General features: G+C 48.1%; 1 protein-coding gene and 1 pseudogene across 1 annotated transcript in view; both read right to left on the bottom strand.

Annotated features, from left to right (window-relative positions):
- Nucleotides 1-2,643: 2,643 nt before the first annotated feature.
- Nucleotides 2,644-3,513, bottom strand: LOC147083972 (uncharacterized; annotated as a pseudogene).
- Nucleotides 3,514-8,927: 5,414 nt separating this feature from the next.
- Nucleotides 8,928-26,684, bottom strand: part of LOC147083970 (uncharacterized) — a 55,323-nt gene continuing 37,566 nt past the window's right edge. The window contains exon 4 of the mRNA XM_085979991.1: nt 8,928-10,387. Within this exon, the coding sequence (XP_085836117.1) occupies nt 9,578-10,387 (810 nt within the window). The 3' untranslated portion in view covers nt 8,928-9,577. The remainder of the gene's footprint in view (nt 10,388-26,684) is intronic.

Here is a 26,684-nt window from a genome sequence, read left to right as displayed (position 1 = left end):
GGTGCTGGATATTGCACAGATGAGGCCCGGCCAGCAAAATGGCTGGGTCCTCTCGCCAAGGACATTGGACAGGCAGCACCATTGCACCGCTCACCCGATGTCCACCCAGAGTGAAAATCAGCCCCAAGAAGTCTAAGCTCAGCAATCTCAGCAACGTCAAACACATCCAAGATCCCCGATCAGCTGCAAGAGAAGGATCGACATTCCATTCTTGCCCATGTGCCAGTTGCAATTGAGCCTTTCTTTGAAAATGAGCCTGACTGAATGATCTGATCTGTGGTGTTTAATGGACTTGGGAAGCCAATCCTTGTTGGAAATATGAAACTGAACCCCGTATTTATTGAAAATATCAAATCTACCTTATTCAGCTGACTGATGCATCTCAATGGCAAGAGCATTGCGATAATAAAGGTTTGCAAATCAGAGCTGAATTTGATATTTCCCAAAAAATCAACCTCAATGTTTCACAAATCCGAGATGTTCCAAGAGTTTTCAATGCGGAGGACCAGACTGGATGATGGTAAATATTTGGGCATCTCCAAGCACACTGCCTGACACTGGATTGTCCTCCACATTACAAGCTGTCTTATCCTCTTCAGCAATGCACATCTTCAAATGAGAGAAAAGGTCGTCGCGTGTCTGGGTTTCTTCCTGCACAATGGACCTCCAGTTTGTTCCCATTTGCTCACTGCAGTGAAGAGATCACTGCTTTGCTGTCAGATCACAGGCCAAATGTCAGAATTAAAGCAATTGTGGTGATAAGAGTAGCTGGAACATTATTAAGGATCAGAACCAAACTATTGTCAGGAGAAGTTTGCTTGAGTTGTGTTTGGAAACAGCAGGGGGGTGATTTTAATCTCACGCACCCGACGGGAAACTAATGCGATCAGATCGGCCGCTTGTTTTACACCCCGCCCGATTTCACTTTCGACTGAAATCATTGGAGAACAAAATCAGGGAAGGTGTAAAACAGGCAGGAAATTCAATCCCGTCAGGTGGGGGAGGTTCAAATTACCCCCAGCATATCTGAACTAGAAGGACAACTACTAAAAATGGCCAAAAGGACCATAAAATAACGATGGAAATTGCCTGAGCAGTTCCACAGCAACACGAATCCCCAAATGGGAAACTTTCTGCTTTCTAACCTCGTACACTATTTATCTACAAAGTACATCTCTACTTATCATCAACAGCAAGCTGCAATATCACTTATTGGAATATGATTGTTTGACTAAGTAAGAGTTTAGCCAAAGAACTACCTGCAGTTATTTTACAAATATAGTATTTTCTTACTTTAAGCAAACCCTTTGAATTTTCTTTTGCCTTTTATTTTTTGTTGTGTGTTTTTTTCTCTTTAGGTCCCTGCACACAACCAAAGCATTCTCAGCTGAGGGAACAGGTGGGCAGCTTGCGCTGACCCTGCCGTTCTACTGTGACCCATGGGGTCTCATCCTCCAAATGGACTTCCTTGTGGGGACACGCTCACTTTCTGTTGACCCCCTCTTTCTTCCCGACAGTCCAGTAGAGATTAAGGATTTGCAGTGTGAGGGAGAATGGGCATAAACCCACATCCCACCATTCTTTGGTGCCATTTGTTGAGCTGGCATGCTGTGCCCGTCTCCGTTAATGACTTCTGATTTCTTCAGTTTTTTGAAGCAGAAACAGTGTCCAGAAAGAGCTACTTGTACTTCAAAAGACTCGAGCCACTCGGCCAAACAGCCACGTGGACTTTCAGTCCAACATATACTCCATCGATCGATCGAGCACTCATTTCATTCATTTAGTAACGGCAGATTTTACTATCTTACACCACATTCTGTGTATTTAGGATAGTTTCTGATGACTATCTGAATTTATGTTGATAAATTATTGGGCGGGTAGAAGTGGTGCGATGCTCAACATTAAGAGTCGGACAGTTTCCGATTCACCAATTGAACACTTTGCTCTCACCAACGTGCGTGGTCCCTTTAAATATGCTGCGCAGTTTCTCTCCCAGCGGCAGGAGCTGGTGAGCGGCCTGCGCGGATCCTCGCCATTGCTGCGCCACCGTGCAGCCACGCACCTTAGGGGCAACATTGGTGTGCGGCCCTCAACAGCTCACCACAACTTGTTCAGTGGCCCTCCAGCCCAAATCATTGCCCACCCATGCCCAAAACCATCTTTAATGGGATTCTGCCTCCTGACGGAGCTGGGAAAGATTTTGCCATTTTTACCACAATTGAGCACCACCTTCTTTTCCAAAGATCTCTGAGCTTCTCTATTGCTGCTTTTGTCTCCCTCAACTGTGGGTGATATTTCTCTCTATTCTCCTGTAAACTGAATTCATCTTGATCTGAACTGGGTTCAATGTAAGACAGTTCAGGGAGTCAGGCATCATTCACCCCTAGACCTACGCTGGCTGGTAAAACCCCAGTCATTTCCTTAGTAAGGATTCCTCTGGTTCCTCGCCATATATTTGTCAGGATACCGAAACCCAGCTTTCTTAAAGCCAACTCCTGGAGGCCCCACTCCCTGAGCCTACAACCTTCAGCAGGGTCAGTGGTGGAGTTCCACAGCAGGAGTGAACCCAACTGTCAGAATGAACATGGTTCAGTCCTGGATGTGATTAACAGCAGCAATAACAGCAGAATCCAACCCCTGCAGTCACTTGTGAACTTGCTGATGTGTCAGCAGGTTGTATGACCGAGTGAATCCCTTCCCACACTCGGAACAGGTGAATGGCCTCTCCCCAGTGTGAGTGCGCTGGTGTCTCAGCAGGATGGAGCTCTGAGTGAATCCCTTCCCACACACTGAGCAGGTGAATGGCCTCTCCCTAGAGTGAACTCGTTGGTATGCCAGCAGGCTGCAGTTCTGAGTGAGTCACTTACCACACACTGAGCAGGTGAACAGCCTCTCCCCGGTGTGAACTCGCTGGTGTGTCAGTAGGTGGGATGAATTTGTGAATCCCTTCCCACACACTGAGCAGGTGAATGGCCTCTCCCCAGTGTGAACTCGCTGGTGTGTCAGAAAGGTGGTTCAATTCGTGAATCCTTTTCTACAGTCAGAGCAGGTGAACGGCCTCTACCCAGAATGAATTCGCTGGTGTGTCAGCAGATCCCTTTTGCTTTTAAAGCTTTTCTCACAGTCAGAACATTTAAAAGGTCTCATGTTTGTGTGAACAAGTTGGTGTCTCAGTAGCTGGGATGACTAAGTGAGTCCCTTCCCACACACGGAGCAGGTGAACGGCCTCTCCCCAGTGTGAATTCGCTGGTGTGTCAGCAGGTCACTTGACTGAGTGAATCCATTCCCACACTCAGAGCAGGTGAACGGTCTCTCCCCGGTGTGACTGCGCCGATGGGTTTCCAGCTGATACGGGTCATCAAATCCTTTCCCACAGTCCCTACATTTCCCCAGTTTCTCCCTGGTGTGACTGCGCTTGTGTTTCGCCAGGCCAGAGGATCGACTGAATCCTCGTCCACACACACAACACGTGTACGGTTTCTCCCCGCTGTGAACTGTGCTTTTTGCTTTCATGTTATGTCTGATGATATTCAGGTCCTGCTGAATTGAGTGACTCTGTCAGATCTTGATGTTTGAGTTAAATATCCTGTCTACAAATCCTCCCCTTCTAATACCCTGTAAAATGAATATAAAACAAGAAAATGGAGCATGAGAGAGAACACACAAAAACACAAAGACAGGTTGTGAAATTGAGCTCAATAAATCTGGGAATTTGTTGGGCCAGTACCAGGAAAAAAGTAATGATGAAAGCTGCCGGATTGTCATTAAAATCCCAACTGGTTCACTAATGTCCCACAGGGGTATGGGGATCGGGCGGGAAAGTCAAGTTGAGGTCGAAGATCAGCCATGATCTTATTGAATGGTGGAGCAGGCTCGAGGGCTGTATGGTCTACTCCTGCTCCTAATTCTTGTGTTCTTATGGAAGGGAACCAGCCACCCTACCTATCCCACGACTTCTACCGCCTAGAAGGAAAAGAGCAGCAGGTGCATGGGAACACCATCATCTGCAAGTCACACACCATCCTGACTTGGACATATATCATCATTCCTTCATTGTCACTGGGTCACAATCCTGGAACTCCATCCCGAACAGCTCTGTGGGAGCACCATCACCACACGGACTGCAGCGGTTCAAGAAGGCAGCTCACCACCACCTGCTCAATGGGAAACTAGGGAGGCCGGTGGGCGCCGCGGGGACTGGAGTGCATTATCACCCCGGCCAATGTGATTTTAATTTAATTTAATAAGTTTTAAAAATTAATCTAGTGTTTTTTTAATCTTCTTTACAGTCCACTTGTTCGGCTGGGAGAGCGGGAGGCTCCACTCGGCGATGCAGAGAGCTCTGTGGATGGAGAAGAATGTCAACCAGAGTCTGCCGGATCTGCACAAACTCTCCACTGGGAGCGCCGACCCTCATCTGTGTGAATTCCTGGAGACCCGCTATCTGGATGAACAAGTAAAGATGACCAAGAAGCTTGGAGATCACATCATTAACTTAAAGAGACTGGGACCCCTGCCTTGTAGGGAATGATGGCTTGTGACTTTGTACAAAGAGCTGAGCCTGAGGTCTGTAAACGTCATTTACTGTAAAAATGTTCAAATATTAAATATTTAAAAATAAACCCGTGGGGACGCGGGCTGCAAACGCCCAAGTGTGGCCCCATTATTAAAACAGTAAAAAAATTAATGCTGGGCCATCCAGCGACGCCCAGATCCTCAGTCCCAGTGACCGCCTCAGAAGAATAGAAGATGGCGGCGCGTAACCCGGGCCTGCAACCGAGAAAAAGCCTCACAGCTGCCGTCCGGTGGAACATAGACCGGGCTGCTGGATCTCATTCGGGCCTGAGGCCGTTCTCCAACTTTATAAACCCTGCGGCATGGCCTACCTGCAGTTTATTAATCTCTGAACCCCGCTCCCGCCGACTAGCAGCTCAGCCCGGCGACCGCGCAGGGCTTTCTTTGTAAAGGCGGTGAGGGACACGTGACCCGGGCCCAGGGGCTGATTGACGGGAGCTTCCGACCAATAGGGAGCGAGTGGGGCGGGGCTGGAGCAACTAGCCGGCGGCGGGTCCTCCAACCAATTGGGGAGCCTGAGGGGCGGAACTTGCGCCGGCTGATTGTCGGATCCGCAGGGCAGCGAGTTTCTCCAGTCCCTTGTTCAGGGCCTGGGGCCAGGGGAGGCTGTGGGCCTTTATTCCCCTCACTGGACACAAGGCTCTTTGGCTCACAACACACAGGCTCAGACTGCAAGACAGACTTTTTAAATTCATCAATAAAAGCAGATAAACCTTGTGCTTCTGTAGAACAAACTTTCTAATATTTGGGAGTAAATGTACAAGTTTTTTTCCCTCTGGGGAATTTATTATTAGTTTCACGAAACAACAACAACCACTTGTATTTATAAAGCGCCTTTAATGTAGTAAAACATCCCAAGGCTGTTCACAGAATCGTTATAAAACAAAATTTGACACCGAGCCACATAAGAAGACATTAGGGCAGATGACCAAAAGCTTGGTAAAAGAAGTAGGTTTTAAGGAGCATCTTAAAGAAGGAGGTAGAGAGGCAGAGAGGTTTAGGGAAGGAATTCCAGAGCTTAGGGCCCAGGCAACTGAAGGCACGGTCACCAATGGTGGAGTGATTAAATTGGGGATGCTCAAGAGGCCGGAAATAGAGGAGTGCAGATATCTCGGGAGGTGTGGGGCTGAAAGAAATTACAGAAATAGGGAGGGGCGAGGCCATGGAGGGATTCACTCCACACGGCCTGACCTTCGTCATCTTGTCGATCTTACATACTGTTTATGGATAACAAGCTGGTTACAGAACAGAAAACCGAGAGTAGGGGTTGGGAGTAGCTACTCAGACTGGCAAAAGGTGGGAAGTGGTGTACCACAGGGATTGGTGCTGGGACCACTGTGGTTCATAAATGATTTGGACTCGGGAATCAGAAGTACAATTAATACTGAGGAAGACAAAATGCAAGAAGACATTAATACATTTCAGAATGGGCATATAGTTGGCAAATGAATTTCACTGTAGATCAGTGTGAGGTGGTGTGTTAATGAATTTCACTATAGATCAGTGTGAGGTGGTGTGTTAATGAATTTCACTATAGATCAGCGTGAGGTGGTGTGTTAATGAATTTCACTATAGATCAGTGTGAGGTGATGTGTTAATGAATTTCACTATCGATCAGCGTGAGGTGGTGTGTTTTGGTGGGAAGAATAAGGAGGCCACTCACTATTTGGACAAGAGGGTGAAATTGGGTTGCTTTGTGCGTCCTGTGATATTCAACGGGAGGTTAGCGGCGGCAGTAGCCGGTAGTGCCCCGCGGCATAGCACCACCGGCAATTACGTCATCACCATGCGCAGTGCCCCGGCTGCAACCTTGGGTTGCGCCGCCTGCCCTATCGCCGGACAATATGTCCGACAGGGTCAGGGGTCGTTCCTGCAGCCGTGGCGGCGCCACTTAAAGGCAGGCGTCGGGTGGCAACGTTTTATTTTGGCTGACTGCCAGCACCTGCCCACTTCCCCTTTCTTCTTCGGGGTGTCGGCTGCGATCGCTCAGCCTGACGCTCCTCTTGATCCGACACCCCGCTCCCCGGTGGTCCAGCAGGGCCCCAATGTCTGCAGTGCTAGGCCCCTCCCCTTTAATCAGGGACGGAGGTCTGCTATGATGCTATGAGAGTCATAGAATATGAGAGTAAGCTTGCAGGTAACATAAAAACTGACTGTAAAAGCTTTTATAGATATGTGAAGAGAAAAAGATTGGTGAAGTCAAGCGTAGGTCCCTTGCAGTCAGAATCGGGGGAATTTATAATGGGGAACAAAGAAATGGCTGACCAACTAAATACATATTTTGGTTCTGTCTTCACAAAGGAGGACACAAATAACCTCCCTGAAATACCGGGGAACATAGGGTCTGATGAAAGGGTGGAACTGAAAGAAATCAGTATTTGTAGGGAAATGGTGTTAGGAAAATTGATGGGACTGAAGGCCGATAAATCCCCAGGGCCTGATAATCTACATCCCAGGGTACTTAAGGAAGTGGCCCTAGGAATAGTAGATGCATTGCTGGTCATCTTCCAGAACTCAATAGACTCTGGAACTGTACCCATGGATTGGAGGGTAGCTAATGTTACCCCACTATTCAAAAAAGGTGGCAGAGAAAAAGCGGGGAATTATAGACATCGGTAGTGGGGAAAATGCTAGAGTCCATTATAAAAGATGTAATAGCAGAGCACTTGGAAAGCAGTGACAGGATCGGACAAAGTCAACATGGATTTACAAAAGGTAAATCATGCTTGACTAATCTACTGGAATTTTTTGAGGATGTAACTGGTAAAATAGATAAGGGAGAACCAGTGGATGTGGTGTATTTGGACTTTCAGAAGGCTTTCGATAAGGTCCCGCATAAGAGATTAGCGTGCAAAATTAAGGCACATGGGATTGGGGGCAAGGTATTGACTTGGATAGAGAACTGGTTCGCGGACAGAAAGCAAAGAGTTGGAATAAACTGGTCGTTTTCCAAGTGGCAGGCAGTGACTAGTGGGGTACCGCAAGGATCGGTCCTAGGACCCCAGCTGTTCACAATATATATTAATGATCTGGATGAGGGAATTGGATGTAATATCTCCAAATTTGCAGATGACACAAAGCTGGGTGGGAGGGTATGCTGTGAGGAGGATGTCATGAAACTCCAGTACGATTTGGACAGGTTAGGTGATTGGGCAGAAACATGGCAAATGCACTATAATGTGGATAAATGTGAGGTTATCCACTTTGGAGGCAAAAACAGGAAGGCAGATTATTATTTGAATGGCAATAGATTGGGAGAAGGGGAAGTGCAAAGAGACCTGGGTGTTCTTGTGCACCAGTTGCTGAAGGTAAGCATGCAGGTGCAGCAGGCAGTTAAGAAGGCAAATGGTATGTTGGCCTTCGTAGCAAGAGGGTTCGAGTACAGGAACAAGGATGTCTTGCTACAGTTTTACAGGGCCTTGGTGAGACCGCACCTTGAGTATTGTGTGCAGTTTTGGTCACCTTATCTGAGGAAGGATGTTCTTGCCATGGAAGGAGTGCAACGAAGATTCACCAGGCTGATACCTGGGATGGCAGGAATGACGTATGAGGAGAGATTGTGTCGATTGGGCTTATACTCACTGGAGTTTAGAAGATTAAGAGGGGATCTCATCGAAACCTATAAAATTCTGTCAGGCCTGGACAGACAAGATGCTGGAAGGATGTTCCCGATGGTCGGGGAGTCCAGAACCAGGGGTCATAGTCTTAGGACTGAAATGAGGAGGAATTTCTTCACCCAGAGAGTGGTGAACCTGTGGAATTCTCTGCCACAGAGGGCGGTGGAGGCCAGTTCATTAAATATATTCAAGAAAGAGTTGGATATATTTCTTAAAGCTAAAGGGATCAAGGGATATGGGGAGAAGGCAGGGACCGGGTACTGAATTTGGATGATCAGCCATGATCTCATTGAATGGCGGAGCAGGCTCGAAGGGCCGAATGGCCGACTCCTGCTCCTATCTTCTATGTTTCTATGTTTCTATGTGCCGACGGGCGTGGCGCTGTTGCACGAAGTGCCGCGGAATTCACTGGTTGCGCCCCAAGAGGGAGGGGAGTGCTTCCAGTAGCACCCCGCCTCCTGCCTGGGGCGCTACCACTGGATTTAATGCACAGGGGCGCTAACATTTTCAGGGGGCTAAAATTAGCCCCGGCGACGTTAGCGACACAAAGGGGGCGCCACTGAATTTCTCCCTAATAGTTTAAATGGGCTGGAGGAGCGGAGGGATCCAGGGATACAGATACACAAATCACTAAAAGTAGCGAAACAGGTTAATAAGGCCATTAAAAAGAAAGCACTGAGTACATTCCTAAAGGAGCCTTCTGTTCCATGCCTAGGAGCTCTGAACCATGGCAGAGAGCGGCTGGGATACGTTTCTCACACGCCTCGAGATTAACCCGCACGGCAACTTTGCTGTCAGTGAAGAGAGACAAGAAAGACCAAAGTGCCGGTTGCCCCTCTCAGTGTGGCCCTGAAGGACTGTGTCCAGGCTGGAGTTGTTCCCGCTGTACGATCCTCCCCCAGATTGTCCTTTCTGAGCTCCAGCCAGGTGATGCTAAACACTCAGGTGGGAAAGACAAAAATCTACAGCAATGTGTTTAAAGCAAAGCTGGTGATGTAAAAAGGAGTCTCACACATTAAGCAACTTATAATTATACTATATACAAGAGCGGTCTTCACCATGCCTCTAGGAGAAGCCCTTTTACCATACTGAGCAGTTCAGTATTTATACTAGTCCAAACACCGGAAGTGACGTATGCACAGGAAGTGATGTATGCACAGAGTTCACAGTTCACAGGAAGTGATGTGCACATAACTTCATCCGGAAGTTATTTATTATTATTATTACAGCTGGGTTATTTGACATCTATCCAGAATATTAAATTCCAGCCCAGTTACAGGAGTTATTAACATCAGCAGAAACAAACCCCAACTGTCAGAATGAACATGGTTTCAGTCCTGGATGTGATTAACAGCAGCAATAACAGCAGAATCCAACCCCTGCAGTCACTTGTGAACTCGCTGGTGTCTCAGCAGGTTGGATGACTGAGTGAATCCCTCCCCACACATGGAGCAGGTGAACGGCCTCTCCCCAGTGTGTGTGCGCTGGTGTACAGTGAGGTCAGATGATCGCCTGAACCCAGTCCCACAGTGAGAGCACCTGAAAGGTCTCTCGTCAGTGTGAGCTCGCTGGTGTCTCAGCAGGTGGGATGAGTGAGTGACTCCCTTCCCACACACGGAGCAGGTGAACGGCCTCTCCCCAGTGTGAGTGCGCAGGTGTATAGTGAGGTCAGGTGACTGCCTAAACCCAGTCCCGCAGTGAGAGCACCTGAACGGTCTCTCGTCAGTGTGAACACGTTGATGGCATGTCAGTTCCCTGGAACTTTTAAAGCACTTCCCACAGTCCGAGCAGTTAAAAGGTCTCTCATCAGTGTGAACTCGCTGGTGATTCAGCAGGTTGGATGACTCAGTGAATCCCTTCCCACACATAGGGCAGGTGAACGGCCTCTCCCCAGTGTGAACTCGCTGGTGTCTCAGTAGGTGGGATGACTGAGTGAATCCCTTCCCACACTCAGAGCAGGTGAACGGCCTCTCCCCGGTGTGAATGCGCTTGTGTCTCAATAGGCCAGAGGGTTGGCTGAAGCCTCGTCCACACACAGAACACGTGTACGGTTTCTCCCCGCTGTGAACTGTGCTTTTTGCTTCCATGTTCAGAGGCCGATGATATTCAGATCCGATGAGTCGAGTGACTCTGTCAGATCTTGAAGTGATGTTTGGTTTGAGCTTACCATCTGCAAATCCTCCCCTTCCAGTGCCCTGTAAAATTAATTTAAAACAGGGAGCGTGAGAGACAACCCACAAGAAAACAAAGGCAGGTTGTGAAATTGAGCTCAATGAATCTGGTCAATTGTGGGGCCGGCACGAGAAAAAAGTGACCATGAAAGTTGCCGGATTGACATAAAAACCCAACTCGTTCACTGATGTCCTTCAGGGAAGGGAATCCACCACCTGGTCTGGGCCTACACAAGAATCTGGCCTCTATGGGAGGAGAGAGAGAGAGGTGGGTGTTGGAGGGGGAGGGGGCGAAGGAAAGAAACTTTATACATCTGCAACCGGACCAGAACTTTGACAGAACCTCCAAAACCCGCAACCTCCACCACCTAGAAGGACAAGGGCAGCTGTTGTATGGGAGCACCATCACCTCCAAGTTCCCCTCCAAGTCACACACCATCCTGACTCAGATATATTCATCGTTGCTGGGTCATAATCCTGGAACTCCTTACCGAACAACATTGTGGGAATACCTTCACCACACGGACTGCAGTAGTTCAAGAAGGCGACTCACCACACCCTTCTCAACGGGCAACTGGGGATTGGCAATATTTGCTGCTCTTGCGAGCTACGCCCACATCCCAAGAATGAATTAAAACAAATCTGTAGATGTAAACTGGATTAAAAGCCTGTACAGAAATACTTGTTCCTAAAACAATACTCTTTTACATTGTACGTACAGTGTCTGTGTAACAACCTAATCGCCCCCAGAATCCACCTCCCTTGATAGTCTCACATTGGAAATTGTTGGGTCCTCCTGGGCTCAGAAGTACTGGCGGTTAAACCCAGCAGCTTCTCCTCCATCTCCACTCCAGCTCAAACTGAAACATAGAAACACAGAAGATAGGAGCAGGAGTAGGCCATTCGGCCCCTCTAGCCTGCTCCGCCATTCAATGCGATCATGGCTGATTATCCAAATTCAGTACCCGGTCCCTGCTTTCTCCCCATACCCCTTGATCCCTTTAGCTTTAAGAAATATATCCAACTCCTTCTTGAATATGGTTAATGTTTTGGCCTCTACTGCCTTCTGTGGTAGAGAATTCCATAGGTTCACCACTCTCTGGGTGAAGAAATTCCTCCTCATCTCTGTCCTAAATGGCCTACCCCGTATCCTTAGACTGTGACCCCTGGTTCTGGAATCCCCGACCATCGGGAACATCCTTCCTACATCTAGTCTGTCCAGTCCTGTCAGAATTTTATAAGTTTCAATGAGATCCCCTCTCATTCTTCTAAACTCACTGGAGTTTAGAAGATTGAGAGGGGATCTCATCGAAACCTATAAAATTCTGTCAGGCCTGGACAGAGTAGATGCAGGAAGGATGTTTCTGATGGCCGGGGAGTCCAGAACCAGGGGTCATAGTCTAAGGATAAGGGGTAAGCCATTTAGGACTGAAATGAGGAGGAATTTCTTCACCCAGAGAGTGGTGAACCTGTGGAATTCTCTGCCACAGAGGGCGGTGGAGGCCAGTTCATTAAGTATATTCAAGAAAGAGTTGGATATATTTCTTAAGGCTAAAGAGATCAAGGGATATGGGGAGAAGGCAGGGACAGGGTACTGAATTTGGATGATCAGCCATGATCTCATTGAATGGCGGAGCAGGCTCGAAGGGCCGAATGGCCTACTCCTGCTCCTATCTTCTATGTTTCTATGTTTCTCAGAGAGGGTGCAGAAAAGATTTACGAGAATGATTCCAGGGATGAGGGACTTCAGTTACGTTGATAGACTGGAGAAGCTGGGGTTGTTCTCCTTGGAGCAGAGAAGATTGAGAGGAGATTTGATAGAGGTGTTCAAAATCAAGAGGGGTCTGGACAGAGTAGATAGAGAGAAACTCTTCCAATTGGCAGAGGGGTCGAGAACCAGAGGACACAGATTTAAGGTGATTGACAAAAGGACCAAAGGCGACATGAGGAAAAACTTTTTGACGCAGCGAGTGGTTAGGATCTGGAATGCACTGCCTGAAAGGGTGGTGGAGGCAGATTCAATCACCGCTTTCAAAAGGGAATTGGATAAGTACCTGAAAGAGAAATATTGCAGGACTTCAGATTCCTGGGGCAGGAGGGACCAGTTCTGGGGCAGGAGGGACCGGTCCAAGGTGGACGGGTTGCACCTCAACAGAGCTGGGACCAATGTCCTCATGGGACGGTTAACTGGTGCTGTGGGGGAGGGTGTAAATTAATTTGACAGGGGGATGGGCACCAGGATGAAACATTAGAGAGGAGAAACAAGGTGAAGAGAGGACTGGGAGAGACAAGTAGCACTAGAGGGACAGAATTGCTGGTCATCTTCCAAAATTCGATAGACTTTGGAACAGTTCCCATGGATTGCAGGGTAGCTAATGTTACCCCACTATTCAAAAAAGGTGGTAGAGAGAAAACGGGAAATTATAGACCGGTAAGCCTGATATCGGTTGTGGGGAAAATGCTAGAGTCCATTATAAAAGATGTAATAGCAGAGCACTTGGAAAACAGCGACAGGATCGGACAAAGTCAACATGGATTTACAAAAGGTAAATCGTGCTTGACTAATCAACTGGAATTTTTTGAGGATGTAACTGGTAGAATAGATAAGGGAGAACCAGTGGATGTGGTGTATTTGCACTTTCAGAAGGCTTTCGATAAGGTCCCGCATTAGAGATTAGCGTGTAAAGTTAAGGCACATGGGATTGAGGGCAAGGTACTGACTTGGATAAAGAACTGGTTGGCAGACAAGAAGCAAAGAGTTGGAATAAACGGCTCTTTTTCCGAGTGGCAGTGACTAGTGGGGTACCGCAGGGGTCGGTCCTAGGACCCCAGCTATTCACAATATATATAAATGATCTAGACGAGGGAACTAGATGTAATATCTCCAAGTTTGCAGATGACACAAAGCTGGGTGGGCGTGTGTGCTGTGAGGAGGATGCCGAGAAACTCCAGTATGATTTGGACAGGTTGGGTGATTGGGCAGAAGCATGTGGATAAATGTGAGGTTGTCCACTTTGGTGGCAAAAACAGGAAGGCAGATTATTATCTAAATGGCAATAGATTGGGAGAAGGGGAAGTGCAGCGAGACCTGGGTGTCCTTGTGCACCAGTCGCTGAAGGTAAGCATGCAGGTGCAGCAGGCGGTTAAGAAGGCAAATGATATGTTGGCCTTCGTAGCGAGAGGCTTTGAGTACAGGAACAAGGATGTCTTGCTGCAGTTGTACAGGGCCTTGGTGAGACCACATCTTGAGTATTGTGTGCAGTTTTGGTTGCCTTATCTGAGGAAGGATGTTCTTGCCATGGAGGGAGTGCAGCGAAGATTCACCAGACTGATACCTGGGATGGCAGGAATGACGTATGAGGAGAGATTGGGTCGATTGGGCTTGTACTCGCTAGAGTTTAGAAGAATGAGAGGGGATCTCATTGAAACTTATAAAATTCTGACAGGACTGGACAGACTAGATGCAGGAAGGATGTTCCCGATGGCCGGGGAGTCCAGAACCAGGGGTCACAGTCTAAGGATAAAGGGTAGGCCATTTAGGACAGAAATGAGGTGGAATTTCTTCACCCTGAGAGTGGGGAACCTGTGGAACTCTCTAACACAGAAGGCGGTGGAGGCCAATTCATTAAATATATTCAAGAAGGAGTTGGATATATTTCTTAAGGCTAAAGGGATCAAGGGATATAGGGAGAAAGCAGGGACCAGGTACTGAATTTGGATGATCAGCAATGATCGCATTGAATGGCGGAGCAGGCTCAAGGGGCCGAATGGCCGACTCCTGCTCCTATTTCTTATGTTCTTATAAATACAAGTCTTTCTTACTTATTGTGTCCAATTCTGGGCACCGCACTTTAGGAAGGATGTGAAGGCCTTAGAGAGGGTGCAGAAAAGATTTACGAGAATGATTCCAGGGATGAGGGACTTCAGTTACATGGAGAAGCTGGGGTTGTTCTCCTTGGAGCAGAGAAGATTGAGAGGAGATTTGATAGAGGTGTTCAAAATCAAGAGGGGTCTGGAATGGCCTACTCGTGCTCCTATCTTCTATGTTTCTATGAACCCCAGGACCAGGCCCCTATGGGGAATAGGTACGCAGATCAAGGCGCAAAACTAGCTGCGGAAGAAATGCAACCAGAGTACGCATTCAAAAATGAAATAAATATGGTCATGATCGTCAGTGGGGTACAGGAAGTAAATATAATGGAGCTACAAGAAAATACTAGTGAAAAGCACAAGGAGAAATGGAGACAAGCTGGCGCGCAATTACAAGATGGAATTTGGAAATGGGGCCCCCGTAACCAGGTGGTGGCACCGGAATGTTGTAGACAACAACTGAAGGCGCTATACCATGGTGTAACACATACAAATTGACTTTACCGGCCCCCTAGTGCAGGACCGGGGGAAGAAATATTGCCTGGTAATAATTGACCAATTTACCAGGCGGGTGGAAGCCTTTGCCACCAGAGACTGCTCTGCAAACACAGTTGCACTAATATTGGCTACCGAGGTTATACCCCGTTGGGGAGTGCCTCTGCAAATTGACTCAGACAACAGCACTCATTTCACCGGCAAAATAATGAAAGAAATCTGTAAGCTGCTACATGTGACACAAAAATATCAAATACCATATCACCCCCAGAGCTCGGGGATGGTAGAAAGAATGAATAGGACACTGAAAAATGCACCGACAAAAGCCATCCAAGAAACAGGGAGGGGATGGTCGGAATTATTACCCAGCATACTAATGAGGCTGCGAGCCACCCCAGGACGAACGACCGGACTGACCCCCTATGAATTAATGACAGGACAAGCTATGAGACTACCAGAGGATTTGGCTGGAGGGGTGGGAGAACCAGGACCAGTACAAAATAGATTAAGGCGATACTTAGTACAACTAAATCAGGAGGTACAAGTACTAAATAAAGAAGTAAGGAACCAACAACAGATTAAAGATCTAGAAAGGCAGAATGCTGGACTTAAACCAGACGAGTTGCCCAGAATAGGTCAACAAGTAATGACGCAAGTTATCGGAAGAAAGGGAATGGGGCCCGTTGGATGGGGCCATGTACTGTATTAATGACAAGTGATACGTGTGTTTATCTACAGGAACCGATGGGTATGCGATGGAAGCAATGGACCCAGGTGAAACCATTTAACACTAAAGACCCCCATTCTACCCTCTCCTCTAGGGGAAAGAGCTCGGAAAACAACCAGACCTCTGTTTAAATTACAGATAAACATGGATCCAGTCAACCCTTTATATCAGAGGGTCCGTCTCGGGGAGAAGAAGCTCTCCCGGTTTACCCTTACACCCGAGAACTCATTTTTAATGTGGAAGCAAGTCATCCTCGGTTCCGAGGGACTTCCTAAGAAGAAGAAGACATAATTGGAGTAAGACTTCTTTACTACTGTATTCAAATCCTCTTGCAATGAAGGCCAGCATACCATTTGCCTTCTTAACTGCCTTTCACGACCACCGGATGTCCCAAAGCGCTTTACAGCCAGTGAAGTATTTTTGAAGTGTAGTCACTGTTGTAATGTGGGAAACGCGGCAGCCAATTTGCACACAGCAAGCTCCCACAACCAGCAATATGATAATGACCAGATAATCTGTTTTTTCATCATGATGATTGAGGGATAAATATTGGGCTCAAAACACCGGGGATAACTTCTTCAAAATAGCACCATGGGATCTTTTACATCCACCTGAAGGAGCAGACGGGGGCCTCGGTTTAACGTCTCATCCGTAGGACGGCATCTCCGACAGTGCGGCGCTCCCTCAGTACTGCCCCGCCGACAGTGCGGCGCTCCCTCAGTACTGACCCTCCGACAGTGCGGCGCTCCCTCAGCGCTGCCCCTCGGACAGTGCGGCGCTCCCTCAGTGCTGCCCCTCCGACAGTGCGGCGCTCCCTCAGTACTGACCCTCCCGACAGTGCGGCGCTCGCTCAGTGCTGCCCCTCCGACAGTGCGACGCTCCCTTAGTACTGACCCTCCGACAGTGCGGCGCTCCCTCAGTACTGCCCCTCCGACAGTGCGGCGCTCCCTCAGTACTGCCCCTCCGACAGTGCGGCGCTCCCTCAGTACTGCCCCTCCGACAGTGCGGCGCTCCCTCAGTACTGCCCCTCCGACAGTGCGGCGCTCCCTCAGTACTGCCCCTCCGACAGTGCGGCACTCCCTCAGTACTGCCCCTCCGACAGTGCGGCACTCCCTCAGTACTGCCCCTCCGACAGTGCGGCGCTCCCTCAGTACTGCCCCTCCGACAGTGCGGCGCTCGCTCAGTGCTGCCCCTCCGACAGTGCGACGCTCCCTTAGTACTGCCCCTCCGACAGTGCGGCGCTCCCTCAGTACTGCCCCTCCGACAGTGCGGCACTCCCTCAGTACTGCCCCTCCGACAGTGCGGCGCTCCCTCAGTACTGCCCCTCCGACAGTGCGGCGCTCCCTCAGTACCGCACTGGAGTGTCAGCCTCGTTTTATATGCTCAAGTCCCTGGAGCGGGATTTGAACCCACAACCTTCTGACTCTGCTATCCACTGAGCCACAGCTGACTCCAGTCTTTTACACAGTTTCATCATAACTTCCGTGCTTTTGCACTCTACGCCTCTCCTAAAGCAGGGGAGTTATGATGAATTGTTAAACAGTTTTTTTTGCAGAGTGACCAAGGCTGTCTGTAGGAAACAATTTTGCATTTGAAAGAAGCTTGTATTGTGAAGCTTGTGCCCCTTTGCCAGGCCCGCTGCCTGCGGCCCCTCTCCCAGATTCCAGCCCCAGCTCTGTGCTGACTGAGCTGCTCTCACCTGGGGACAGCGCGTCACAATTGGCCCCAGCGCACCTGAGCTGGAGAGGAGGTCCCGCCCCCTTGCCGTGCCACCATTGGTTGGAGGACCAGGCCGCCCAGCTCAGTCCTCCCACCTCAGCCCTCGTCCTATTGGTCAGCGCTCCCATCAGTCAGAATCATATTGCTCCGGCTCACTCCGCCCCCCCGCGCGGGTCAATCCGCTCCGTTCGGCGTCCGCGGAGGTCCACCCGCCCGACTCTCAGGTTTGGTTTTTCTCGTATTTTACTTTATAATCTCGCTCTCCGCTCCCCCCTCACCTCGATTTAAATCGATTCCCCAACACTACTTTACCCCGGCCGCTGATTCCGCCTCTTCCCCGGGCCCGGCCTTCCTTCTTCTCCCCGGAGGCCCCGCGCAGGCGCACTGGCAGCCTCGTTTTGTGGTGGGGCCGAATGAGCATGCGCGGCCCCGCCTCTCCACATTTAAAGGGACACCCACACCCTCCACATTTAAACGGACACCAACCCCCTCCACATTTAAAGGGACACCCAGCCCTTCCACATTTAAAGGAACTCCCTCCCCATCTCTCATGTCCTCTACTGTGGAGGAGGAATTCCTGGAGAGTTTACGGGATGGTTTCCTGGACCAATATGTCGAAGAACCAATCAGAGATCAGGCCATCTTAGACTGGGTATTATGTAACGAGAAAGGATTAATTAGCAATCTTGTTGTACGAGGCCCCTTGGGTCGGAGTGATCATAATATTATCGAATTCTTCATTAAGATGGAGAATGACGTTGTTGACTCAGAGACTAGGGTCCTAAATTTAAATAAAGGAAACTACAATGGTCTGAGGAGCAAGTTGGGTAGGATTGATTGGGGAATGTCACTCAAAGGGTTGATGGTGGATAGGCAATGGCAAACATTCAAAGACCGCATGGATGAACTGCAGAATTTGTTCATCCCAGTTTGGCATAAAAATAAAACAAAAAAGGTGACTCAACCGTGGCTAACAAGGGAAATTAGGGATAGCATAAGATCCAAGGAGAGCACATATAAATTGGCCAGAAAAAGCAGTAAACCTGAGGATTGGGAGCAGTTTAGGATTCAACAAAGGAGGACAAAGGGATTAATTAAGAAGGAGAAAATAGAATATGAGAGTAAGCTTACAGGGAACATAAAAACTGACTGTAAAAGCTTTTATAGATATGTGAAGAGAAAAAGAACATAAGAACATAAGAAGTAGGAGCAGAGGTCGGCCATACGGCCCCTCGGGCCTGCTCCGCCATTCAATAGGATCATGGTTGATCCGAACCTAGACTCACGTCCACTTCCCTGCCTGCTCCCCGTAACCCCTAATTCCCTTATCAGTGAGGAAACTGTCTATCTGTGTTTTAAATTTATTTAATGTCGCAGCTTCCACAGCTATCTGAGGTAGCAAATTCCATAGATTTACCACCCTCTGAATGAAGAAGTTTCTCCTCATCTCAGTTTTGAAACGGCAGCCCCACATTCTAAGATTATGCCCCCTAGTTCCAGTCTCACCCATCAGTGGAAACATTCTCCCCGCATCCACCCGATCAAGCCCCCTCACAATCTTATATGTTTCGATAAGATCGCCTCTCATTCTTCTGAATTCCAATGAGTAGAGGCCCAACCTACTCAACCTTTCCTCATAAGTCAACCCCCTCATCTCCGGAATCAACCGAGTGAACCTTCTCTGAACTGCCTCGAGAGCAAGTATATCTTTTCTTAAATATGGAAACCAAAACTGTACGCAGTATTCCAGGTGTGGCCTCGCCAGTACCCTGTATAACTGAAGCAAGACTTCCCTGCTTTTATACTCCATCCCCCTTGCAATAAAAGCCAAGATTCCATTGGCCTTCCTGATCACCTGCTGCACCTGCATACTAACCTTCTGTGTTTCATGCACCAGGACCCCCAGATCCCTTTGTTCTGTAGCACTTTGCAGTTTCTCTCCATTTAGATAATAACTTGCTCTTTGATTTTTCCTGCCAAAGTGCATAACCTCACACTTTCCAACATTATATTCCATCTGCCAAATTTCTGCCGACTCACTTAGCCTGTCTATGTCCTTTTGCAGGTTTTTTATGTCCTCCTCACTCACTGCTTTCCCTCCCATCTTTGTATCATCAGCAAACTTGGATATGTTGCACTTGGTCCCCTCCTCCAAATCGTTAATACAGATTGTAAAGAGTTGGGGTCCCAGCACTGACCCCTGCGGAACACCACTAGTTACTGATTGCCAACACGAGAATGAACCATTTATCCCAACTCCCTGTTTTCTGTTAGATAGCCAATCTTCCACCCATGCCAGTATATTACCCCCAATCCCGTGATTTTTTTATCTTGTGCAGTAATCTTTTGTGTGGCACCTTGTCAAATGCCTTTTGGAAGTCCAAATACACCACATCCACTGGTTCCCCTTTATCCACCCTGTTTGTTACATCCTCAAAGAATTCGAGCAAATTTGTCAAACATGACTTCCCCTTTATAAAACCATGCTGAATCTGTCCGATTAAATTATGCTTATCCAAATGTCCTGTTACTGCTTCCTTAATAATGGACTCCAACATTTTACCAACCACAGATGTTAAGCTAACTGGTCAATAGTTTCCAGCCTTTTGTCTACCTCCCTTTTTAAATAAGGGCGTTACATTAGCAGTTTTCCAATCTGCTGGGACCTTGCCTGAATCCAGGGAGTTTTGGAAAATTACCTCCAATGCATCCGCAATCCTCACCGCTACCTCTCTCAAGACCCTAGGATGTAAGCCATCAGGTCCAGGGGATTTATCCGCCTTTAGTCCCATTATCTTACCGAGTACCATCTCCTTAGTGATTTTAATTGTGTTTAGCTCCTCCCCCCCCCGTAGCCCCCTGTTTGTCCAGTGTTGGGATATTTTTAGTGTCCTCTACTGTAAAGACTGATACAAAATATTTATTCAGCGTTTTTGCCATCTCCATGTTCCCCACTACTAATTTCCCGGTCTCATCCTCTAAGGGACCAACATTCACTTTAGCCACCCTTTTTCTTTTTATATAACTGTAGAAACTCTTGCTATCTGTTTTTCTATTTTTTGCTAGCTTACTTTCATAATCTATCTTCCCTTTCTTAATTAATCTTTTAGTTATTCTTTGCTGGCTTTTAAATGCTTCCCAATCTTCTATCCTCCCACTAGATTTGGCTGATTTATATGCCCTTGTTTTCAGTCGGATACTATCCTTTATTACTTTACTTCGACACGGATGGCTGTCTTTTCTTTTAATCCCCTTTTTCCTCAGTGGAATATATTTTTCTTGAAAGTTGTGAAATATCTCCTTGAATGTACACCACTGCTCATGTACCGTCTTACACCTTAATCTATTTTCCCAGTCCACTTTAGTCAACTCTGCTCTCATACCTTCATAGTCTCCTTTATTTAAGCTTATTAGTACGCTAGTTTGAGATCCAACTCTCTCACCCTCCAACTGAATTTGGAATTCAACCATGTTATGGTCACTCATTCCAAGAGGATCCTTTACTAGGACATTTTTTATTAATCCTGTCTCATTACACAGGACCAGATCTAAGATTGCCTGCCCCCTGGTTGGTTCAGTAACATACTGCTCAAGGAACCCATCCGTAATGCACTCTATGAACTCTTCCCCAAGGATGCCCTGCCCAATTTGATTTGTCCAGTCAATATGAAAGTTAAAATCTCCCATGATTATAGCTGTTTCCTTATTACAAGCCCCAACTATTTCCTGATTTATACTCCGACCAATAGAGTTGCAACTGTTAGGAGGTCTATAGACTACGCCCAATAGTGACTTTTTCCCCTTATTATTCCTCATTTCCACCCAAACCATTTCACTATCCTGATCCTTGGACCCAATATCATTTCTCACTATTGCAGTGATTCCATCCTTTATTAACACAGCCACCCCACCTCCTTTTCCTTCCTGTCTGTCCTTCCTAATAGTCAAATACCACTGGATGTTTAGTTCCCAGTCATGGTCACCCTGCAGCCATGTCTCCGTAATGGCCACCAGATCATACCCATGTGTAATTATTTCTACCGTCAACTCGTCTATTTTGTTACGAATGCTGCGTGCATTCAGATAAAGAACTTTTAAATATGTTTTGTGACAATTTATTCCTGCTTTTACCCCCTTTACTACTTTACCTTTATCTTTCTATATTCTGTCCCTTCCTGACACACTCTGGTTTTTAATTCTCCCACTGCCACCTTGCTCTATTGCCTTCTCCGATGACATTTTTATTTTTCGCTCTCTTGAAACCTCCCCCCCACTAATTAGTTTAAAGCCCTCTCTACAGCCCTAGTTATTTGATTCGCCAGGATTCTAGTCCCAGCACTGGCCAAGTGAAGTCCATCCCAACGCAACAGCTCTCTCCTGTCCCAGTGTCCTAAGAAGCAAAACCCATTTCTCCCACACCAGTCTTTGAGCCACGCATTTAACTCTCTGATTTTATTTACCCTAGCCAAATTTGCTCGTGAGGGCAGGTACAGTACAGGTTAAATACAGAGTAAAGCTCCCTCTACACTGTCCCATCAAACACTCCCAGGCCATGTACAGCACGGGTTAGATACAGAGTAAAGCTCCCTCTGCACTGACCCATCAAACTCTCCCAGGGGAGATACACCACGGGTTAGATACAGAGTAAAGCTTCCTGTACACTGTCCCATCAAACACTCCCAGGGCAGGTACAGCACGGGTTAGATACAGAGTAAATCTCCCTCCACACTGTCCCATCAAACACTCCCAGGGCAGGTACAGCACGGGTTAGATACAGAGTAAAGCTCCCTCTACACTGTCCCATCAAACACCCCCAGGGCAGGTACAGCACGGGTTAGATACAGAGTAAAGCCCCCTCTACACTGCCCCATCAAACACTCCAAGGGCAGGTACAGCACGGGTTAGATACAGAGTGTCAGCCGTGCCTCAGGCGGCAGCACTCTCTCCTCTGAGTCAGAAGGTTGTGGGTTGAAGTCGCATTCCAGAGACTGGAGTCTAAAACTCTGTGCTGCCCCTCCAGTGCAGTGCTGAGGGAGTAAAGCCCAGTGCAGAGTAAAGTTCCCTCTGCACTGCTCCACTAACAGGCCTGAGCCCCAAACTCAGAAGAGCGCCCTCTGCTGCATTCCACTTGTCTCAGCAGCAGGAGAAGCAGGCGGCGGAAGTCCCGCCCCTCGGACACACCGATTGGTTGGAGGACCCGCCGCCACCTCAGTCCCCCAAGCTCCACCCGCTCCCTCCCTATTGGTCGGAGCTCCCGTCAGTCACCGCCGCGGAGTTGATGACGTGCCCCAGTCCGGCTCCCTGCAGAAGACAAGGGGCTGCGGCCGCTCAATCCGATCCGTTCGGTGCCGGGAGGGCGCTGGGACGGTGCAGTTTGTATTTTCTTTTTATTTATCTCCCCGCCCGCGCTTCTCTCCTCTATATAAAAAAACCTGATAAAACTCACTTTCCGCCGGTGATCCGGACTCTCGCGGTTGCCCGGGCCGACCCAGAATGCGAGGCCCTGCGCAGGCGCGGTACCGTCTCAACTTCGGGAGCGTGGCCCGGCGGCGCATGCGGAGTAGGGGGGAGGGGGCGGAGCCTGTTCAGAGGGGGAGGATGATTGACAGGGGCCCAGGGTGTGTGCTGAGCATGCGCGGTGCGGGCCAGGCGCCTGTGGAGCAGGAGAGGGCGGGGCCATGGGGCGCATGCGCGGGGTCAGCTGCAGCTTTAGAGTCACAAAGGGACCGAGTGTCTTCAAATCTCTCCCCATCTCTTCTAATTTCCTGTAAAACCAGTTTATAAAAGTCATCACTGAAAGTACATAGAAGATAGGACCCGGGCCCAGGGCCTGATTGACGGGAGCTTCCGACCAATAGGGAGCGAGCGGGGCGGGGCTGGAGGAGCGAGCCGGCGGCGGGTCCTCCAACCAATCGGGGAGCCCGAGGGGCGGGACTTTCGCCGGCTGATTGGGACAGAGGAGGCTGACGGGAGATTTAATTTAAATGAATTAAATTTCCCGCCTGCTCCAACCGCCCACCCTGCAACGTCACGACGGCGCTGGCGTGCACTGACAGACACTGAGCTCTCCACCAATGAGCGATGGGAGGCGGAGCCTGGAGCACCGACCGAGGGGCTTTGGTCCTCCAACCAATCGCGGCGAAGGAGGAGGCGGGACCTGGGATCGGCCCGCCGCCATTTTGTAAAGCGGCCTGGTCAGAATCTGTGATCCTGGGAAAGTTTATTTTTAATGTTCCTTTCCGATTTTACAGCTCAAACTAATTTTATTTTACAGAAGATACTTGTTTTAAACATAGAAACACTGAAGATAGGAGCAGGAGTTGGCCATTCGGCCCTTCGAGCCTGCTCCGCCATTCAATGCGATCATGGCTGATCATAAAAAAAGCAGTTTGTTTTTAAATTGATGAAACAGAAACAAGAAACCCTGTGGAGCAAATGTGAGTAAAAATATTTTTTCTCCCTGAATTAATTTTTTAAATATTAATTTTCTGTATTTTTAATTATTAATTTCAAGCACTTTAAGAGAAATATGGGAGTGGTGGGGGTTCTCTTAAAGGGACAGGCGCTCTCTTTTTCTATGAGATTTTCATTAAAGGGACCGCCTCCCCGTGGATGACCGATTTTTAAAGGGACAGCGTCTCCCTTTTTATTAATGTATATGTAAGAGACTGACATTTAAAGTGGGGCTAATCCCCTGCTCCCCTGAGTGCTTGGTGAGAAATCAGGTGCTGTTTGCACTTGCCCCCTCCCAATTTTCTGCCAAGGGACAGACAGCAGAGAGTAGTGGTGAACGGTTTCTTTTCAGACTGGAGGGAGGTAAACAGTGATGTTCCCCAGGGGTCGGTATTAGGATCAATGTTCCCTCTTTTTTTTTTTTGAGGTGCGTGGCCCCTTTAACGGGCTGCACGGCCCATTCAAATTTCCGCGCATGCGCGTTTATTCCATTTATAGGGCGGTGAGCCGGCTGCGCGGGACCTCCAGACCGCTGCGTGGCCGCGCAACTTAACGTGAACATTGATTCGGACCACTGCTTTTTTTGATATATATCAATGACCTGGACTTGGGGATCCAGGGCAAAATTTCAAAATTTACAGATGACACAATACTCGGAAATGTAGCAAACAATGAGGATAGTAACAGACTTCAGGAGGATGTAGCCAGACTGGTGAAATGGGCAGAAACGTGGCAGATTAAATTTAATGTAGAGAAGTGTGAAGTGATTCATTTTGGTAGGAAGAATGAGGAGAGGCAATATAAACTAAATGGTCCAGTTTTAAAGAGGGTGCAGGAACAGAGAGGCCTCGGGGTGTATGTACACAAATCTTAGAAGGTGGCAGGACAAGTTGAGAAGGCTGTTAAAAAAGCAAACAGGATCCTTGACTTTATTAATAGAGGAATAGAGTACAAAAGCAAGCAGGTTATGCTAAGCCTTTATAAAACACTGGCTAGGCTTCCGCTGGGCACCACACTTTAGGAAGGATGTCAAGGCCTTAGAGAGGGTGCAGAAGAAATTTACGAGAATGGGACCAGGGATGAGGGACTTGAGTTACGTGGAGAAACGGGAGAAGCTGGGGTTGTTCTCCTTAAGCAAAGAAGATTAAGAGGAGATTTGATAGAGTTGTTCAAAATCAGGATGGATTTTGAGAGAGTAAATAAGGAGAAACCGTCTTCCAATGGCTGAAGGGACAGAAACCAGATTTAAGGCGATTGGCAAAAGAACCAGAGGTGACATGGGGAAACAGATTTTTACACCAAGTTGTTGTGATCTGGAACGCGCTGCCTGAAAGGGCGGTGGAAGCAGATTCGATATTATAATTCAAAAGAGATTGAGGTAAATACTTGAAGGGAAAACATTTACAGGGCTTTGGGGAAAGAGCAGGGGGAGTGGGATTAATTGGATCGCTCTTTCAAAGAGCCGGCACAGGCACGATGGGCCGAATGGCCTCCTTCTGTGCTGTATCATTCTATGATGCTATTCTACACAGACACACACACATACAGTCAGACAGACACACAGATACAGATACTCACTAAAATACAGTCAGACAGACACTCACATTTTTTCTGCAAGAATTTTTATTATTAATTTCAAAGACTTTAAGAAAAAGGTGGAAGTGGTGGGCGGAGGGCTCTTAAAGGGGGCTTTCTATGCCATTAAAAAATCAATCCAAATAGAAATCCCAATTAGCATTTGGCTCAAAATTTTTAAATCAGTAATTGAACCAATTGCACTCTATGGCAGTGAGGTGTGGGGACCGCTAACACAACAAGAATTTGCAAAATGGGACAAACACCCAATTGAGATCCTACATGCAGAATTCTGTAAAAGTATCCTCCGGACTCAAAGGAAAACTGTAAACAATGCATGCAGGGCAGAACTAGGCCAACATCCATTAATAATTGCTATCCAAAAAAGAGTGTCGGCGGGAATCTCGAGCGGCAGAGCGGGGCTATAAAAGTCCCAGAGACCAGGTAAGGCCTCACAGCGTCGGCGGGAATCTCGAGCGGCAGAGCGGGGCTATAAAAGGCCCCAGAGACCAGGTAGGTTTACCAGTCTCCAGTCTGGGAACTCGGAGGGAAGGAGAGAGGTAAAAAGTAATCCAAGTGTGACGTCACCAGAAAGCGGGTAACTGATTGGTTGGTAAGTGTTTCTCCCTTTTTAAGCTTAAATCTCTTTGGTTTATAGTTTCTAAGGTGTGATATTCACCATCTAGAATCGGGACAGAGGGTATTTAAGAATAATATTAATAAATTTAATTAATTACATAGAATGGGAGATCAGGTGATGTGTTGCTGCTGCAATATGTGGGAGCTGGTGGACACCATTGATGCTCACAGTGATCACATTTGCAGTAAGTGTTGGCTGCTCGAGGAACTCCGGCTCCGTGTTGAAGAGCTGGAGTCTGAGCTTCAAACACTGAGACACATCAGGGAGGGGGAGAGTTACCTGGACTCTGTGTATCACGAGGTATTCACACCAATTAGATTAATTAATTCAGATGTAGTCCGTGACCAGGGTCAGGATGGTGTGACTAGAAGTGAGGCAGGTACGGGGATCCAGGAGGTAGTGTTGGAGGAGCCGCAGCCCTTGCACTTGTCCAACAGGTTCGAGGCTCTTACTCCCTGTGGGGACAGGAGCAGGGACTGCAGGGAGGATGAGCAACCTGGCCACAGCACCGTGGAGCAGGGGGCCATTCAAGTGGGGGGAGTTAAAAGAAATGTTGTAGTGGTAGGGGATAGTATCGTTAGGGGGATAGATAGAGTTCTTTGCAGCCGAGAGCGAGAGTCCCGAAGGCTGTGTTGCCTGCCCGGTGCCAGGGTTAAGGACATCTCCTCTGGACTGGAGAGAAAGTGGGAGGGGGAGGATCCAGTTGTCGTGGTCCATGTTGGTACCAACGACATAGTTAGGACAAGGAGGTTCTGCTGAGGGAGTTTGAGCAGCTAGGGGCCAAATTAAAAAGCAGAACCACAAGGGTAATAATCACCTGAGCCACGAGCGAATTTGGCTAG

The sequence above is a fragment of the Somniosus microcephalus genome, unplaced genomic scaffold, assembly GCF_052327205.1.
Source record: "Somniosus microcephalus isolate GS21.2 unplaced genomic scaffold, FLI_Smic_1.0 scaffold10, whole genome shotgun sequence".
NCBI lineage: Eukaryota > Metazoa > Chordata > Chondrichthyes > Squaliformes > Somniosidae > Somniosus > Somniosus microcephalus.
Note: the sequence above shows the minus strand (reverse complement) of the source record. Positions and strands in the feature narration are given on the sequence as shown.